The 19,575-nt window shown below is 43.4% G+C and overlaps 1 protein-coding gene across 2 annotated transcripts in view; it reads left to right on the top strand.

Annotated features, from left to right (window-relative positions):
- The first annotated feature begins 6,427 nt into the window (after positions 1-6,427).
- LOC310856859 (Golgi apparatus protein 1-like) overlaps positions 6,428-19,575 on the top strand; it is a 123,404-nt gene continuing 110,256 nt past the window's right edge. For both annotated transcript variants that reach the window (XR_014569102.1, XM_083762364.1), the window contains exon 1: positions 6,428-6,956. Coding sequence is in view for 1 of the 2 variants with exons in the window: in XM_083762364.1 (XP_083618490.1) it covers positions 6,474-6,956 (483 nt within the window). In the remaining variant the exon portion in view is untranslated. The remainder of the gene's footprint in view (positions 6,957-19,575) is intronic.

The following is a 19,575-nucleotide window of genomic DNA, read 5'->3' on the forward strand; positions in this document are numbered from 1 at the left end:
TCACCGACAGTGTAATAAGGCTTTGTTTTTAATTGTTTGCCACATTTTGTGGTCTTTGATGTTTGTTTGTGCTGTATGTGATGTTGAGAGGTCGTGTGTGTGTGATCTTGAACGTTTCTATCATCATAGATAGTCTTGGGTCCAACAAAGCAACTGTTTTAATTCAGTTTTCCAGATTTTATTTTTAAAGTCCTTTATTGTTTGTATATGTATATATGCATATATATGTCCATTTGCTACGGCAAATGTTTGTCATTTTAAAAGTTATTAAATGTGTTGATTTTTACTTTTCCTTCGTCTGTCTTTGGTAGGAAGTTCTGCTGAGTTTTGTGACTAATGATATCCAAAGCTGAGCTGAAATATCACAATCATTTTAACAAATGTATTAATTTATATGTTGGCAGATATACTAGCTCACAGCGCATCACGTTGTGCTACGCTGTGAGTTTGTACATTATTGTTTATTCCCCCCACAAATCTCTTCTGGGGATCCCTGACACAAAATAGATTTAGCTCTAAGTGCTCTGAAGGCTCGGTGCCAAGGATGAGTAACGACCTCCACTCTCGGGTTACGTGGGGAGTTGGGCGTTTGTGGTAAACGTTTACATCGGGGAATAAATGACTGTTGAAAAGCTCTTGGCGAAAGGGCCTTTCTGTGTGGAGTTTGCATGTTCTCCCCGTGTCCCCTATAGGGTAGGTACCCTCACAAAAAACATGCAGTAATCCTGGTCTCTAAACTGCCTCCCCCTTGCCAGCCGGGGCGCCTGATGGAGGGGAAAGGAACTGGTTGGAATAACGTGTTCCTTCCACACGCTACGTCCAACCAGGGAAACTCCCCCCTGTCAGGTGTAAAGGAGCGACTTGGACACTCATGCATGAAGGAAGCATGAGTTAAGTCCGTTGCTCTCCCCAGGTTGGTGGAGGGTGTGTAGAGCCCAGGATCACATTAGATAATTGACACAGGGGTGAAAAATTGGTTACAAAATCATGGGATAAAAACTATATATAAAAATAAAGCTCTACCAGTGGCTCTGACTAGCTGCTGATGCCGCATTTATGAAATTGTCGCTGTCTGACAGAACTATTTCCATATTTACACTTTTTGTGTTTTTCTGTAACGCCCTACTTCATCATCACTCAAAGGTAGCAGATCCTCAAGTTCGAAGCCTGGAGCCAACGGACACATTTTGAGCTTTATCTTCATTTAAAAAAAGAAAAAAAAAAAACGTTTTAAATTTTGAATCCTGAAAAGTTACAGTTTGGGGAATGTGTACGCTTTTCCGACCAGTCATTGGTCCGACATGCGGAAAAACGGCCAGATTAAAGGTCCCTGCACACAGAGCGTGTTTTTTCGGATTTTTTGCTGCGTTTCTCCATCTGTTTTCCGAAAAACACATCCAGTGTGCAACCACCTTTTAGCCTAAGGTTGGTGAACATATGTTAAAGTTGGCGACCGGATTAAGGTTGGCGAACATGCGGTAAGGTTGGTGACCGGATTAAGGTTGGCGAACATGCGTTAAGGTTGGCGAGCATGCACTGCTCCGTGCTTGCGGTTATGGTTAGGTTAGGGTTTGAGGTATGTTGTCGCCAACCCGAAATTATAATAAATACTTAATTTATTTCGGTTTGGCGAAAACTGATCTACAAGCTCACAATGTATCGTGACGTGAACTTATATGTGCTTTTTGCTGAAAAGTATTTGGTGTAGAGTAGAAAAAAGGAGTGGGCCTATATAGATTCTTGGGGAACCGTCCGATAAAACTATTCAAGTGCTTAATGATTCTAAAATAGTAGTATAGATATTATGTTCATATTGCACTTTAAAGCCTCTTGTTGTACAAAATGGAGCCAATTACTAGAAATAACATCTTTCCACTCACATAAATATATGGAATTAATCAAAACTTTTTCTTTTAAACATTCAAAGCTGGCTAACCGTGCAATGTTTGTAGATCGACCAGAGATTCTTTTTACTTATTATAGTCTTGCTAATTTTGGATGTGGGGATAATCGTCAAAACCTCAAATATTCAAGCTGAGGCTAAAATTGGGACAGTTTGGCATTCTTTGTGGGTCCAGCTGGGCTTGGAAAGGCCTGAGGTCATCCTTGTAACAGTGCAGTGGTCGCATTATAAGCAGTGTTTTGATTTTCATTGTCTAAAACTATGACAAAGAATGTTCGTCGACTACCTTTTTCCACTGAGGAAAACGAAATGAAAACTAAGCTATGATGACTAAAACTAAAATATACTGACAATTTCGTCAACAAATAAAAACCAGACTAAAATGTTAGGAAGGGACTAGCCTCGATAGCCAGGCTTTCATTTCGTCTGCGCGAAAGATGAAAGCCTGGAAAAAGCCGTGGGCTGAACAAGTCTAAAAGTGGGAGTCAACCCTTCCGGGTGGGCGTCGCTCTAAATGATGTGACGTAGCGCTGCACTAGGGGGGAGAGGAGGGGCCGGGGGTGACGGACAGATCGATGAGATCCAATCAGGGTGCGCGCATTTCTGAGGCGCGACCCGCCCCTCTAGACGAGAAATGTCTCGCTCTGGGTCAGGCTAGGAAGGGACTAGTGGACGAGAGATCCAGTATAAGTCATTTTACACTTGTTTGCATGCTGAAAATATTATTTTCAGCAAGTGTAAAATCAGTCATGACTGCATCAAGGCCGGCCACAATACATTTTAGCACATAATACATAAGATTTTAGTCGACTAAATCTACAGTTGATTTAGTCGACTTAAATCTTATGACATTTAGTCGACTAAAACTAGACCAAACACTAAAACGTTCCAGGCGACTAAAATGCGACTAAAACTAAAATAAAAATGTGTTGCCAAAGACGACACTGATTACAAGAAGCCTGATAAGGCGCCGATACTGTGAGCATATTTATTAGTCCATTAACAGAAATCTGTTTTGATTAAAATTATTATTTTCCCCCTTCTGTCCGAGGGGGGGGCTGTTCCTAGGGGGAGAGCGTGCTCCAGCCCCCCCCCAGCACCCCTACTTCCCTGTAGGTTCAGCTTGTGATTGATTGCTTGATTGAAGTATTTATTAACAGATTGGAGAATTACAGTACATTTCAAGCACAACTCAATACAAGACTTAACTGTGGACACTAATGGATAAAATATATATATCTATATCTATTTTGTAATGATAATTTAGAAAGAACTGTAAATAAATATACCTTCAAATAACCCAGCAGACCAAATAAATACCCTGCTGTATTTACATTAAAAATGAGTGAGTAGCCCTTTAAATTGTAATGACAGTCACTGTACCAAAAAATAGAAAGATACCTTAAAAATAATTTGGAGACAGATGAAATAAAGATATACGAATATATAATTAACAGTGGCACTGTGTTTAAAAAAGCCGATTTGCTTGTCCAAATATGATGTAAATGATCCTTTCTTTGTCAATGGCAAATCTGACAAGAGTTCAGGACAAAAAACAAACTGTCAAGTAACAAAATGAGATTGCTACACAAGATTAGTGTTAACATACATATTAAAGAGATGCAGAAATGAACTAGAAAAAGTGCCTCCAGTGGTCTCCACCAGGAGGATAGGAGAGTGTGTGATGTTTGGCAAAATGTTTAGTAATTTAAATGTTTGTTTGGGTGTGTGTGTGTGTGTGTGTGTGTGTGTGTGTGTGTGTGTGTGTGTGTGTGTGTGAGTGAGACGCAACTTGGCCTGTTGTAGCGCCACCATGAGGCTGATTTGAAAACTGTCAAGTGGCATTTCTTCCTCAGCCTATAGTGGGGTATATCTCTATACTGTAGCTGATCCACTCTAGCCAGTGCAATTCTATGTCCAGAGCAGACGTAGACAGTGTTGCCATGTCTGCTTATTATACGCGACGTTGGGCTTGTTTTTCCTGGAAAGTTGCTTGTAAATTTTGGTAGTTGATAATGAGGGATTGAGGGTTGCTGTTTTTGGACTTATTTCTAAAGTGTAGATGTGTAGCTGCTTATTTGAGCTTCTTAAGGCCTATTCATAGTCTGGATTTTCGGTGGTAAGGTGACCACCGCTCCGGTGGTGAGCTGACCACCGGAGCTGAAATAACGTTGAGCGGTGGTGAGTAAAAACAGAGAGAAGGGCTGGAGCGGTGGCGGTGGTTTGCTCTTCACCGCGGCTCGTGACGTCATGTTGTAGTTCGGTGGTTACCCCACCACCGTAAAACCAGACTATGTATGAGCCTTTAATGTTCAAACCTAGTGGTTCCCAAACATTGTATTGTAATGTACAGTATCCAAAAATAATTTCCTCATCGTACCCCCCCATCTGAAAATATGTTGTGCCAGGGACGCCCATACTAGAAGATGTGTGTATTTAAAATGTTTCAAGAACTTTCCACATTAAATCACTTATTTTCCCCAATATTTCAATTATTTATTTGTATTTAATTTTTTACCACATAAACCCCATGCAGCATCGTCCTTAGCAGAAAATATCATAACAAGCTCACATGCGTTGGGACTTGTGAGACCCAATTCTTGAGTCTATATTGTATGGAGTTCTGGACCCTTCTAGCCAGCCCTCGAGCACTCTGAGTCTCTGACCCTTGCCTGGTATGCCTATACTATAGCCTACTGAGGGGCCTTTTTGGTTCAACTTCTGAAGTTCAGGTTCATGTTCCGTGTCTGCCAAAGACCCGATGCCTCCCTGCTTGGCACTCAGCATCAAGGGTTGGATTTCCCTGTTTGTGACATACACTCCAGGGGCTGTACTTGTACATCAAGCTGCCTCACACTACATACACAGGAGATAGGCTGCTGCCCTGTGGGCCTCATGGTGTACCAATTTACAATTTACAATTTAGGCATTTAGCAGACGCTCTTAATCCAGAGCGACTTACAATAATCAGGAACAAAAGCATGGGAATACATCACAAAAGCATTTATCATAAAACATGCGTAAGCTAAGAAAGTAACAGTGGAATATCTATATTATGAGACTATACATATAAGCTATATATATATACTACTATGCTATACAGTACATATGTACTATGGCGTGCTATGACTATATACAATGCAATTATAGTGCCGTCTACATAACATGCTATAAGTCTGTATCAGATGCTATCTAAGTCTACAGAAATGCTATCTAAGGGGGTACCAGACAGTGGCCTTGTGGTTAGAGTGTCCGTTAGAGTGTGGTTAGAGTGTCCGCCCTGAAACTGGGAGGTTGGGGGTTCGATCCCCGGCCGGGTCATACCAAAGACTGTGAAAATGGGACCCCAATGCCTCCCTGCTTGGCACTCAGCGTCAATGGGTTGGATTGGGGGTCAAATCAACTAATGATTCCCGGCTGCGGCTCACCGCTCCAAGAGATGGGTCAAATGCGGAGAACAAATTTCACTGCGGTAACGTGTGTGACTAATCGTACGACTTTGGTGGGCTAAAGACCTTTGGGCGCCGCTGGGTCTCGACTTGTTGGCTATTTTCAAGTATAGCTAACATTTAAAACAGGCCCAAGTCTTTAATGAATGTTGTGTACTGTCTAATAATGACATTTCTACAAATAAACAAGAAACTAACTAGTAAGACGCATCCGCCTGGGTGACAGCAGACTGCTGGGTGAGGGCTGGCGCTTTGGAATGGGGGGTCAGATCAACATATGGAATGAATTCTGTTCTGGCCATAATATATGGAGCGTGTCTTGAGTGTACAGGGTTTGATGAGGTGAGATCAACATATGGAATGTCAGAACAGGTCAGCTCCATATATACAATACATATACAATTTCGAATTCAAATTTCCATTTGAATAATCAATAATGGCATATATTTGATTCCATACACTTTCTCGGCTTGTTTTCATAGACCCTGGTTGCTTGTTTTTCTCAAAACGTGGCAACACCAGCGGAGCGTAGCCAGAGCCATGTAATAGAAGAGTTACGACATTGAGGGGGCAGAAACCGAGCGCTCGAGCGCTGTTCATGCAGCCAGGACTGAGACAAGCTGGAGTTGGAAATACATTGTTTTCAACGAGGCCGGCGCAAATAAGAGCAATTTTAAGCATGTTGTGCAACATGACAACTGTTTTAAAGTATTGTACAGTAACAACTAAAGTCTCTTTAATGTTCATGTTGTACTATTACTACAAAACAATCTAAAATAAAGGCATTTAGGGTCATTAAAGCTGGGCTGTTGCCCTGAGTACAATGCATTTCTGCCTTCTTCCGGACCAGGACTTGTCCCAGTTGGTTGTCCCCCGTGCTCATTAGAAGTCTATGTAGGAGAGCCGCCATTGGACTGAAGCCCCATGGAGTGAACGCAGTTTGCGTAACTCTGTCTATATCTAAGGCTCTGAGCGTAGCAGAAGGCTGTCTGAACGCAGCGCTGCCGCCTCCGAGTCCTGAAGTCAAAGTGAAGTGAGCAGAGCCAGACAGACAGACGGACGGACGGACGGACGGACAGACAGACGGCAGCGACACACAGGATTTCCGAAAGAAGGGAAAGATGGCGGCCTGTTGTATACGTGTTCCCCTTCTGCTGCTGCTGTCCGCGTACATCATATTGTGCGTGCCTGCTCTCCGCGCCGGGGACAGGGGCCAAGCTCTCGCCGCCAACGACGACACGCCGAAGGAGGCGAACGCACAGGGCTCCCCGGACCAGGAGAGGCCGGGGCCGGGCGGACCCGCCGCCGCCGCCGCTGCCAACAACAACCCGGCAGCGGCAGCAGAGGGTCCTCCTCCGGCGGCTCCGGTCCCGGAGCGGCTAGGAGCGGCGGAGCGGAGCATAGAGCGGAGCCCGGTGTTGGTGGCGGCGCCCGCCGGAGGAGGAGGAGGAGGCGGCGGGGCCTCGCCGCCGCGTCGGCGCTCCGCCACCGGCTGGAAGCTGGCGGAGGAGGCGGCGTGCCGGGACGACCTGGCCCGGCTCTGTCCCAAGCACTCGTGGTCCAACAACCTGGCGGTGCTGGAGTGTCTCCAGGACAGGAAGGAGGTATGATGATGAGGGGACCGAGCCGAGGAGGGAGGGGGGTTGCTGGTGGTGGTACCGTGGTGGTCCGCTGCCTGCCTGCCGCTGGCTGGTGGTGGTCCGCCCGGGGAGAGGAGAGGCACAGACAGTGACTGAAGGACCCCCATTAGCAGCGGGGCTAAGTTAGCTAAGCGCTAGCTGGGAAACTATAGGGGGACTGTCTGGGAGGCAGCTTAATTTAAAACCTGAGCTAATCTGCTAAACGGTGGGTTTTTAAACCTTTTTCATTTCAAGGTCCATTATGTATTAAGCGTTTGAGCCACGGACCACCATTTGGTGACATTTAACCTCTCACACACACACACACACACACACACACACACACACACACACACACACACACACACACACACACACACACACACACACACACACAACTTAGAATATTTTGTTGTCGTTCTAAGATTTTGTCCACGTTTGTACCATAAGAAGTGATGACCGGCAAACGTTGATCAATATAACAATTCTTCTACATTCTCTAATTGTGTATACATCTTGTTAAGTAAGTAATGCAGGTGTTTAACAATAGTTAAACTCTTCATTTTACACTCGAGAGTTAAAGATAAGGGTCCATTTGGTTACCAACTCCATCATCTAGCTGGGGACCACCTGGAACCCTCTCAAGGACCACTGGTTGAGAAACACTGAGCTAGAGGAAGGCAGCTTAATTTAAAAAGCTAATCTGCTAACATTTGAGAGTACATCACTTAATTAAGCCTATCTATAGTCCGTCGCACTGGGGTGTCGCTCGCCCAAAAAGAACAGAGCTACAAGCAAGCTATCAAAGCGACATGATGATGAGCTTGTCTCTGAGCTGTTCTGTTTTTGGCAGAAATGAGTCATAGTATTAGCTTTTGTGCCATCGTCATCAGCTCATTGTTATAGGGTCATTATAAACTGAAGGTAACGAGATGAGACAAACCGTTATAATAATGGTGTTTGTTTGAGGTCATCTGGCTGGCTGTGTGAAGTGGTTGCTCTTCTGGTACTTGGCCATGGCTTCTCGTTTTGATTGATTGCAAATCTGATTGCTCACTGATTGCAAATGAATAATGAATATATAAGACCGGTTTGTGAAAAGAGTACCAAAATGAAACATGCCACTTAATTTTGGCCTTCCTCTGAGTGCTAATCCATTCTCAATATCCATTATTGTTTTCATGTCAAGGACCCCCATATCTATCTATCTATCTATCTATCTATCTATCTATCTATCTGCAGACCCCCATCTGAAAATGGGGGGGTCAGCGATGTTTTACAACCTAAAACATCCAATGTTTTTCACAAATAGCAGATGTACAAGCTTTCGTGCCGCACTGTGTTGTATATGCTATTTTTGAATAGCCAGGATATAACACATGGATAAAGGGGCTAAAATGAGTGTGATGCTGTATTAACACATTTTTCTGGGGACGTCCTCGAGGACCCCTACAGGCCTATTCATAGTCTTGATTTTCGGTGGTGAGGTGACCACCGCTCCGAGCTGTAATAACGTGGAGCGATGGTTTGCTCTTCACTGCGGCTCAGTGACGTCATGTTGTAGTTCGGTGGTCACCTCACCACCGGAAATATTAGACTATGAATGACGCTTATTGGGTCCCCGGACCCCACTTAAGGCTCATTCATAGTCTGGATTTGTTTTGGGGTCTAGTTTCATATTCATTTGAAAGTTCTGTCAGAAAACCTATATTTAGTAAAGTACGGACGACATTCTGTCCGGCGAGGGGCCCGGAATGAGTGCAGGACTGAACATATCAAAACTTCCTTTAGGAAGCCCAAATGTATGGGCCACATAATTCAAAATAGGTGGTGTGATCAATTTCCACAGGTCTGTCAATTGTGTGCCCCATACGTTTGTGCTTCGCTCATATTTTCAGTCCAGGTTTAGGTTGTAAAAGTGGCTATATTTGACTTAAAACACGTTTTCTGCCAGAACTTTCAAATGGATATGAACTGACTCCCACGTCTTAGGAATTAATTACTCGGTGGGTACAAATGCAGTAGTACACACGCAGTGCTACAAGTTTAACCCATTCTGACCTGAGATCAGATTCATACGAGGTTTCCACTGGACACACACTGGTCTGATGAACCCATTCTGACCTGAGATCAGATTCTAAAAAAATGTCAGTCGTTCTTCGATTTTTCAAAAATAGCAGACCTACAAGCTCGTATCGCGCCACTCGGTGGCGCGATATGAGCTTGTAGGTCTGCTATTCGGAAAGATTTATTACTTGTCCCGGACAAGCCAAGTTAACGTCAAGCCCTGCACAAGGGTCCATTTATTTGGACCTCTTGAGGTTGAGAACCTGTGCACTTCTAGTCTAATAATAATGGTGTTTGGCCAGATGCATTTTGGGGGAGGTTGCTGCTCATTCCGTTGCCCTTGCATCACTTCACCACGACGGCGTTGCTAGAGTCTGTGTTACCGTCAGTAGAGTCTGTAGATCTGTCTGTAGATCAGTAGAGTCTGTGTTACCATCAGTAGAGTCTGTAGATCTGTCTGTAGATCAGTAGAGTCTGTGTTACCGTCAGTAGAGTCTGTAGATCTGTCTGTAGATCAGTAGAGTCTGTAGATCTGTCTGTAGATCAGTAGAGTCTGTGTTACCGTCAGTAGAGTCTGTAGATCTGTCTGTAGATCAGTAGAGTCTGTGTTACCATCAGTAGAGTCTGTAGATCAGTAGAGTCTGTGTTACCATCAGTAGAGTCTGTAGATCTGTCTGTAGATCAGTAGAGTCTGTAGATCTGTCTGTAGATCAGTAGAGTCTGTAGATCAGTAGAGTCTGTAGATCTGTCTGTAGATCAGTAGAGTCTGTGTTACCGTCAGTAGAGTCTGTAGATCTGTCTGTAGATCAGTAGAGTCTGTAGATCAGTCTGTAGATCAGTAGAGTCTGTGTTACCGTCAGTAGAGTCTGTAGATCTGTCTGTAGATCAGTAGAGTCTGTGTTACCATCAGTAGAGTCTGTAGATCTGTCTGTAGATCAGTAGAGTCTGTGTTACCGTCAGTAGAGTCTGTCTGTAGATCTGTCTGTAGATCAGTAGAGTCTGTGTTACCGTCAGTAGAGTCTGTAGATCTGTCTGTAGATCAGTAGAGTCTGTGTTACCGTCAGTAGAGTCTGTATATCTGTCTGTAGATCAGTAGAGTCTGTGTTACCATCAGTAGAGTCTGTAGATCAGTAGAGTCTGTGTTACCATCAGTAGAGTCTGTAGATCAGTAGAGTCTGTGTTACCATCAGTAGCCAGCCATCCGGGAGAAGTGATTTGAGCAGGGAGAACCGGAACGCTCTCCACAAAACAGTCACGCATTGTTTTCGCGGACCGCCCATCGGTTATTGTATTCGTTTTATTGAGGCTAAGGTTAGGAATACGTTTTACGGACGGTTGGGCCTAGTTCTGAAATTACTTTTAGGAATGCCCGGTGGCATCCGTTCCGAGGTCGCCACCTGCTTTTGACCTGGAGCGAGCATGCTTTGGGTCAAGCGCTCTTGTATTGAACTGTAACTGTTTAGGAAGGAAGACCGACCACACCGGGCACCAAATGGACCCGTGAAATGAACCATTTGTTTGTTTTAATTTAATTTGACGGAGCAGTATACCACAAGCTCAGAAATGCGTAGCAACGTGACATCGGTCCGCCATACTAAAGACTACATTTGACCACATACTTTGACTACAACTTTTCCCACATACCGTCGTGTGTTATTCCAAGATGCTGAAAACACATATTCTATGTAATCACATATTCTCAATGTATTTCATTGTAACACTCAGAGTTCTCAGCTCTCTACTGTCTGTCTGAACCCATTTGAACCCAGTTTACAATTGAGGCATTTAGCCGTAAGCAAGAACAACACATGGTGATATATCATCAACAGTAGAATATCTGTACAATGAAACTATGATTATACACTATAGAGTGCTAGGTCCACATAAAATGCTTTCTAAATGACATACATTTAGCCTTTGCATTGTCGAGGCTAGTGCAAGATGGAGTCTGAAGGGGTGAGTTTTTACACTATACGGCGGAAGATTGGGAGTGAGTCTGCAGTTCTGATTGCGATGGGGAAGTTCATCCCATAGTTTTGGAGGCAGAAGGGAGAAGAGTCTGGGACGTGTGAAGCGCTGTGTCCCGGACTGTTTTAGCCCATTTTGGACGGGAACCCCTTTTGGTGTGTTAAACATTGTTATAATTTAGCTATTGAAAAATAGCAGATTTACAAGCTCATAGCCAGAGCTTGTAGGTCTATTTTTGAAGAATCGTGAAAATGTGGAGCAAGAATGAATATATATTCTTTCAGAGCGAACATTTTTTTTTTTTTTTTAAGATTTTCTTTTGCGGCTTACGCCTTTTATTGATTTTTGAAGGGACAGACAGTAGGCTGACAGGAAACGGGAGAGAGATGGGGGGATGACATGCAGTAAAGGCCGTGACGGGTCCGGGAGTCGAACCCGCGGCACACTGCGACTGGATTACCAGTCCGGTGCCCAGACCGTTACGCTACGGCCTGGGCCAGAGCGAACATTTTTTAATAAATAATAATAATAATAATAATAATAAAACTTTATTTGTATAGCACCTTTCATGACATAGTAGTATATATATATAGTTTATATGTATAGTCTCATAATATAGATATTCCACTGTTACTTTCTTAGCTTACGCATGTTTCATGATAAATGCTTTTTTGTGATGTATTCCCATGCTTTTTGTTCTTGCTTAATGTAAGTCTCTCTGGATTAAGAGCGTCTGCTAAATGCCTAAATTGTAAATTGTATGACATGAAATGCAGCTCAAAGTGCTTTACAGAACAATGGAGAATAAAAGAAAAGCAAGGCAACGACATAAAAAAAAACAAGCAGTAATGCAATACAGTGAGGACATGAACATTTTACTCAAATGTTTGCTTCTGGGACGTCCCTCTCTGGAACTACATATTTTCAGATGGGGGGGGGGGGTTCGCAGCCAAATACAGATAATTCTGTAGGTCTGCTTATTTTTTGAAAAACCGTAAAAATGTGGCACAAATCTTTGAATATATATTCTTTCAAAGTGAATGTTTTTGAAGGTTCTGCCAGCCTCCCTGTGTTAGCTGGGGGGGGGGTGGGGGGGGTGGTTGTAGTGTTGGATCAGACTTTGAGGATATGGGGGTGCCATGTTGCTTTGTAGGCCAGCACTAGCCCAAACATTTAGATTCTCGTAGAGGTTTTTTTTCCGATTCTGACGAATCTCTCTACGAGAGTCTAAAAGATAACCCCCCCCCTTAACGTCGAAAGTTGAACGTTTGTGCCTCAAAATCACTCTTACCTTGTACAAATGCTAAATCTAAGCTGCTTTAAATGTTGCCCCCACTTGTTTGTGAGGTGTTCGGAATCAGATTAAACACGGAACATGCTTATTTTTCAATAAAAAAGGTATTTTAATCAACTCTGTCTCGGAATCTGGTGGCCATCTTGCTTTTCTCTCCATTGTAAATGCGCAAGAGAACCCTGGCCGCTAGGGGCGCGGGCAATATTCTGTTGCGCCGTTTACTGCATTCACAATGGAGGATTCAGAAACAGAGTGGATTAAAATACCTTTTTTATTGAAAAATAAGCATTTTCCGTGTTTAATCTGATTCCGAACACCTCACAAACAAGTGGGGCAACATTTAAAGCAGCTTAGATTTTGCATTTGTACAAGGTAAGAGTGATTTTGAGGCACAAACGTTCAACTTTCGACGTTAAGGGGGGGGGGGGGGGTTATCTTTTAGACTCTCGTAGAGAGATTCGACAGAATCGAAAAAAATGCCTCTACGAGAATCTAAATGTTTGGGCTAGGCCAGCACCAGTGTTTGTGTGCTCTGTGCGGGGCTGAGGGGCAGCGACCAGGACAGGCCAGTGCAGGGAGCGGAGAAACACAGGGATCATCATGGTCCTCCCCCTCCCGTGGGTCTGGGACAGGATGATTAGTCACCTCTTTCTCTGCTTGAAGTTAGTGTACAGTCAGTTATGTAGTCAGTCAGTACAGTCAGTTAAGACTGATGCACTGATTGAGCATTGAGTCAATGGCGTTAATGTTAACCGCTCCCCCGTGGTTCACTTAAGTTAAGTGTTTATGATTTACAGGAGTGATTATCTCGCCGAGTGAGTTGTGTGTGTGTGTGTGTGTGTGTAGAGCAAGTAGGCAATAGGCATTTAACGATATATCGTGTATCGATATTAATCCCGACGATATGAATCGATTCTTTGAAAAAAGAAAAGAACTTGTGTGTGATGTGAAATGTGAGCTATAGTCATATTCCATCATATTGAAGTGCTTTTGGAGAGAGATGAGTCACTTTCAGTAGTAGGGCACTGTAGAGGGGAGCTGTGTGTGTCTGTGACTGTAGAGGGGAGCTGTGTGTGTCTGTGACTGTAGAGGGGAGCTGTGTGTGTCTGTGACTGTAGAGGGGAGCTGTGTGTGTCTGTGACTGTAGAGGGGAGCTGTGTGTGTCTGTGACTGTAGAGGGGAGCTGTGTGTGTCTGTGACTGTAGAGGGGAGCTGTGTGTGTCTGTGACTGTAGAGGGGAGCTGTGTGTGTCTGTGACTGTAGAGGGGAGCTGTGTGTGTCTGTGACTGTAGAGGGGAGCTGTGTGTGTGTCTGTGACTGTGCCCAGGTGATGATGGTCGTTGATGCTCATCAAGGAAGGCAATTATGTTTCTGCACTGTCAAAAAGTAATGCTACTTCTTTTGCAATGTAGTTAAATAAAACATCCCATTTATTAAATTAAAAAAAAACTGTAATTTTTCTTTAAAAAATATTTATTTTTATATCGTAAACCTCATTTCGTGATACGAATCGTATCGTGAGTTGAGTGAATCGCTACATGCCTACTGGCTAGCTATAGATTCAGATTGAATATAATAAATACTTTTTAAAACATGTAAACAGCACGTGCTCCATTATTATGGCTAAAAGGCTAACGCAGAAAAAGCCCTGGGGACTTGTTCCCATTCATTGTCGTCCTATCGTGTATTCAACAGAATACTATGAATTGTATTCATACAAAAGATTTACACAATAATCATCAACAATGTACAATGTAGAAAAAAAGGTAAAATCGACAGCAGTGAATGACGCCTCCTTTCGATGGGGAGTTTACATTTACCTCCCCTTGTGGTCTCCTGATGTTTTTTAACGGGGCCAATTTAGAAAGAAACCAGTGATTCACACAGTGTTTTAATTTAATGGAGGGTGTCAGGGCATTTGTAAATCAAGGAAGCCCCGCACGACTCCACTTCGTCTCAATCTGGTGTCGGGGCGTTCCTCTTTCTGGTGGCAGAGCATACTGTAGTAGAATGAGAACTTGTAGGCCATGTAGGCCTATGTTCTAAATGTGGGTGGTACGGTAGTAGTAGGTACCAGATAATGTCCCCCAAATGAACAATGTGTTTGGCCGTGTACCTACCGTCCCGTACCCCTATCTGTATGTTTTTTTTGTGCCAGGCTAGGCACCCAATATACACATTGTGTTAACCCATTTTGACCTGGGAACGATTATACAAATGTCTTCTAAATCCTGACTGTTTTCTTGAAAAAGCTATGTTTCTATGTTGTTCTCAAACACTTTCATGTCACATTTCATGATTCTTCAGAAATAGCAGACCTACTGTACAAGCTCGTAGCGTGGCACCGAGTGCCGCGCTATGAGCTTGTAGATCTGCTATTTTTCAATAGCTAAAGCATTACATAATGCTTAAAACACCAAAAGGGGTTCCCTTCCCGCCCAACATGGGTTAATAACATGTTTCACACTTCTCAGGATTGTTTTGAAAATAGCAGATCTACAAGATTACAACAACGCAGCGACACAACGTGGAGTCGTGGATCATTGTGAACTTGAAGATAGTTTTAGTCATAGTCGTTTCAATTAAATTGAATTTAGTTTTAGTCAGTTGACTAAAAATATACAGTCGATTTAGTCGACTAAAATGTATTTAGGCAGGCCTTGATGGCGTCGTAATGACTGAGTTTAGACTTGGTTGCATGCTGAAAGTAGCTGATCTGGATCTCTCTTCTCCTCCTAACATTTTGGTCTAGTTTTTATTTTGTTGACGACATTGTCAATATATTTAGTCTTAGTTTTAGTCCTGACTCATCATTTTTTATTCAGTATTTATGTTGTTTTCCTCACAGTGACAAAAGGTAGGCGACGAACATTTTTCCTCACAACTTGTCTGCAGCTTTCACAATGTCGGCAGTCGGCAGCAGCTCCACTCTTAGCACTTGGTGGGTGGTTCACTCACTGCTTTGCCCAAGGGCGATATGGGGAAAGTGCGATAAATCACTAGTATGTTCTTATCTGGACCGCGGCATTGCAGGCCATGTGGACATTTCCACATACTGCCTACCGCGAGTAGGCGACGACTAGGCGAAAGCAGAAGTGAAATAAATTCCTGCCTGCCGCCGAAGCGAAAACATTGTGAAACTGATGGTTAAGAAGACTGATATGAGGTTGAGGTTAGGGGACTTAGTTACGTGGCTGGTTAGCTGATATGAGGTTAGGGGACTTAAGGGCAGGCTCATACATAGTCTGGATTTACGGTGGTGAGGTGACCACCGAACTACAACATGACGTCACTGAGCCGCGGTGAAGAGCAAACCACCGCCACCGCTCCAGCCCTTCTCTCTGTTTTTAACTCGCCACCGCTCAACGTTATTTCAGCTCCGGTGGTCAGCTCACCACCGGAGCGGTGGTCACCTCACCACCGAAAACCAGACTATGAATAGGCCTTTACGTGGCTGGTTAGCTGATATGAGGTTAGGGGACTTACGTGGCTGGTTAGCTGATATGAGGTTAGGGGACTTACGTGGCTGGTTAAGACTGAGGTCAGGGTGGGGGCACGGTGGCACAGTTGGTAGTGCTGTCGCCTCACAGCTAGAAGGTCCTGGGTTCGATTCCCGCTCGGGGCGCTGTGGGTGCTGGCGGCGTGTTTCCTCCTCCACGTCATCAGTGCCCATACCCGAAGGTGGGGTTGGCGAAAGGGCCTTTCTGTGTGGAGTTTGCATGTTCTCCCCGTGTCCCCTAGGGTAGGTATCCTCACAAAAAACATGCAGTAATCCTGGTCTCTAAACTGCCTCCCCCTGGCCAGCCGGGGCGCCTGATGGAGGGGAAAGGAGCTGGTTGGAATAACGTGTTCCTTCCATGCGCTATACGTCCAACCAGGGAAACTCCCCCCTGTCAGGTGTAAAGGAGCAACTTGGACACTCAGGCATGAAGGAAGCATGAGTTAAGTCCGTTGCTCTCCCCAGGTTGGCGGAGGGTACTGTGTGTAGAGCCCAGGATCACATTAGATGATTGACACAGGGGTGAAAAATGGGTTACAAAATTGTGGGATAAAAAATATATATTAACCCATTCTGACCGGGCACCCATTTTGGTGTCAGCATCATGTTATGCTTTAGCTATTTAAAAATAGCAGATCTACAAGCTCATATCGCGCCACCGAGTGGCGCGATACGAGCTTGTAGGTCTGCTATTTTTTGAAAAATCGAAGAACGACTGACATTTTTAGAATCTGATCTCAGGTCAGAATGGGTTCATCAGACCAGTGTGTGTCCGGCGGAAACCTCGTATGAATCTGATCTCAGGTCAGAAAAAAAAAGACTGAGGTCAGGGTTACGGTTTAGTAAACGGACGGACAAAGCGACCGACGGCTGCCAACGTGGGTATGTGTAAATGTCCATACTGTCTGCATTGCATGCCGTGCTGTGTTGATAAGGGCTGATCGGATGAGTTATACATCCGTAGACGCTAATGCACATCTTCTGTCACTCACCGTCATGTTTCTGTTCTGCTCGCCGCCCTGATTTTAGGGTAAGACATTGTTCAGACATATTCAGATAAGAATATACTTGCCCTGACGAAGACTCTTTTTGAGAGTCGAAACATGTTGGCTTATTTTAACCAATGAAGTAAAAAAAAAAAAAAAGATCCACCCCTCTCCTCACGATTTTATTTTAACCTTTTTGAGTGCTCGCCGGATCGCTGCCTTTTCTTTAGTATGGAGATTGTATATTTATTATTTATATTTATTAAAGATATGTCGGCTTTCTTCATATTTGGAGATGGAGAGAGCCTTGGTTACAAGGCCATCGGCACCCTGGTATCCAGACAAGTTCGACCTGTCTGCAACTCTGCATCGAGTGCTTTAAACAACTTGGTATAACCAAGGACATACAGAGATTAAAATAGGGTGCATTTTGCATCCCAAAACACCGTTTATAGTTCAGGGACGCCATAAAACAACGACCTCGCTCTGTATCCATTCCATGGGATGCACTGCTGTACTGTTTTTTGTTTTTGTTGCTAGCTTTAGTTATAATAATCATTTCTTCTTCTGTTTTCTACATGAATATAACCACTTTATAACCATATGAAATGGGTGTTAAATGCTGCAATTTGTAAAAATGGCAAGATATGACTCCTATCGTGGTTGAAGTGGGACTCATTTCTAAAAGACCATCCCTGCATCCCGGGACTCATTACATTGAAAACCTATTTACTTCACTGGACATACTATAGGCATCTGTAAATGCTTAACCCATTTTGACCTGCGATCAGATTCTAAAAATGTCTTTCTACATCCAGACAGTTTTCTGAAAAAGCTATGTTTCTATGTCAGTCGTTCTTCCATTTTTCAAAAATAGCAGACCTACAAGCTCGTAGCGCGCCACTCGGTGGCGCGATATGAGCTTGTAGATCTGCTATTTTTCAATAGCTAAAGCATACAACTGTGTCACTTGCTGAAACTACCCGGTTATTCAAGCTGAAGCTACTCGATCTACAAGCTGGTGAGGCGCCGTTGTGAGCTTGTAGATCTTTAATATCAGAGAGATTTTTTTTAACAAGCACCCACACACGTCAACATCGTACAGTAAAGTACATTATCAGGCTTCATTGTCTTGAGTGTCCAGACTGATACAGATTCAGTCATTCGGAGTTGAATTGTATTTCAAACAACCTAGATAAGTAGATAAGTGGTCCATTCAATAGCTTGGGGGGGGGGGGGGTTTGTTTTTATTACCATACTTGGATTTGTTTGTCTTCTTGACCACAACTTGTCTTAGGTTTGTTTGTCTTCTTGACCACAACTTGTCTTAGGTTTGTTTGTCTTCTTGACCACAACTTGTCTTAGGTTTGTTTGTCTTCTTGACCACAACTTGTCTTAGGTTTGTTTGTCTTCTTGACTACAACTTGTCTTAGGTTTGTTTGTCTTCTTGACCACAACTTGTCTTAGGTTTGTTTGTCTTCTTGACCACAACTTGTCTTAGGTTTGTTTAGACGGATGCTAGTAGCTTTTGATGTTTAATGTTTATTGTTTACCTGGTAGCTCAGCTTCCTGTTCTCTCTCAACTCTACTTAGTCTTACAGAATGTGACCTTTCAACTCGTTTGTTGACTTAGGGGTTCATACTTACTTGTTTGTTGACTTAGGGGTTCATACTTACTTGTTTGTTGACTTAGGGGTTCATGCTTACTTGTTTGTTGACTTAGGGGTTCATGCTTACTTGTTTGTTCACTTAGGGGTTCATGCTTACTTGTTTGTTGACTTAGGGGTTCATGCTTACTTGTTTGTTGACTTAGGGGTTCATGCTTACTTGTTTGTTGACTTAGGGGTTCATGCTTACTTGTTTGTTGACTTAGGGGTTCATACTTACTTGTTTGTTGACTTAGGGGTTCATACTTACTTGTTTGTTGACTTAGGGGTTCATGCTTACTTGTTTGTTGACTTAGGGGTTCATGCTTACTTGTTTGTTCACTTAGGGGTTCATGCTTACTTGTTTGTTGACTTAGGGGTTCATGCTTACTTGTTTGTTGACTTAGGGGTTCATGCTTACTTGTTTGTTGACTTAGGGGTTCATGCTTACTTGTTTGTTGACTTAGGGGTTCATGCTTACTTGTTTGTTGACTTAGGGGTTCATGCTTACTTGTTTGTTGACTTAGGGGTTCATGCTTACTTGTTTGTTGGCTTAGGGGTTCATGCTTACTTTGTTTGTTGACTTAGGGGTTCATACTTACTTGTTTGTTGACTTAGGGGTTCATGCTTACTTGTTTGTTTGACTTAGGGGTTCATGCTTACTTGTTTGTTGACTTAGGGGTTCATGCTTACTTTGTTTGACTTAGGGGTTCATGCTTACTTGTTTGTTGACTTAGGGGTTCATGCTTACTTGTTTGTTGACTTAGGGGTTCATACTTACTTGTTTGTTGACTTAGGGGTTCATACTTACTTGTTTGTTGACTTAGGGGTTCATGCTTACTTGTTTGTTGACTTAGGGGTTCATACTTACTTGTTTGTTGACTTAGGGGTTCATGCTTACTTGTTTGTTGACTTAGGGGTTCATGCTTACTTTGTTTGACTTAGGGGTTCATGCTTACTTGTTTGTTGACGTCAATCTGATGCTAATCTGGATAGGCCAAAAATCTTATTTGGGCAGCCAATCCTAACGGCATACGATGAGAATTAGAGATATTCCTTAACCCATTCTGACCTGAGATCAGATTCATACGAGGTTTCCGCTGGACAACACACTGGTCTGACGAACCCATTCTGACCTGAGATC

Source organism: Protomyctophum parallelum, assembly GCF_964188405.1.
Source record: "Protomyctophum parallelum genome assembly, chromosome: 4".
NCBI classification, from domain to species: Eukaryota; Metazoa; Chordata; class Actinopteri; order Myctophiformes; family Myctophidae; genus Protomyctophum; species Protomyctophum parallelum.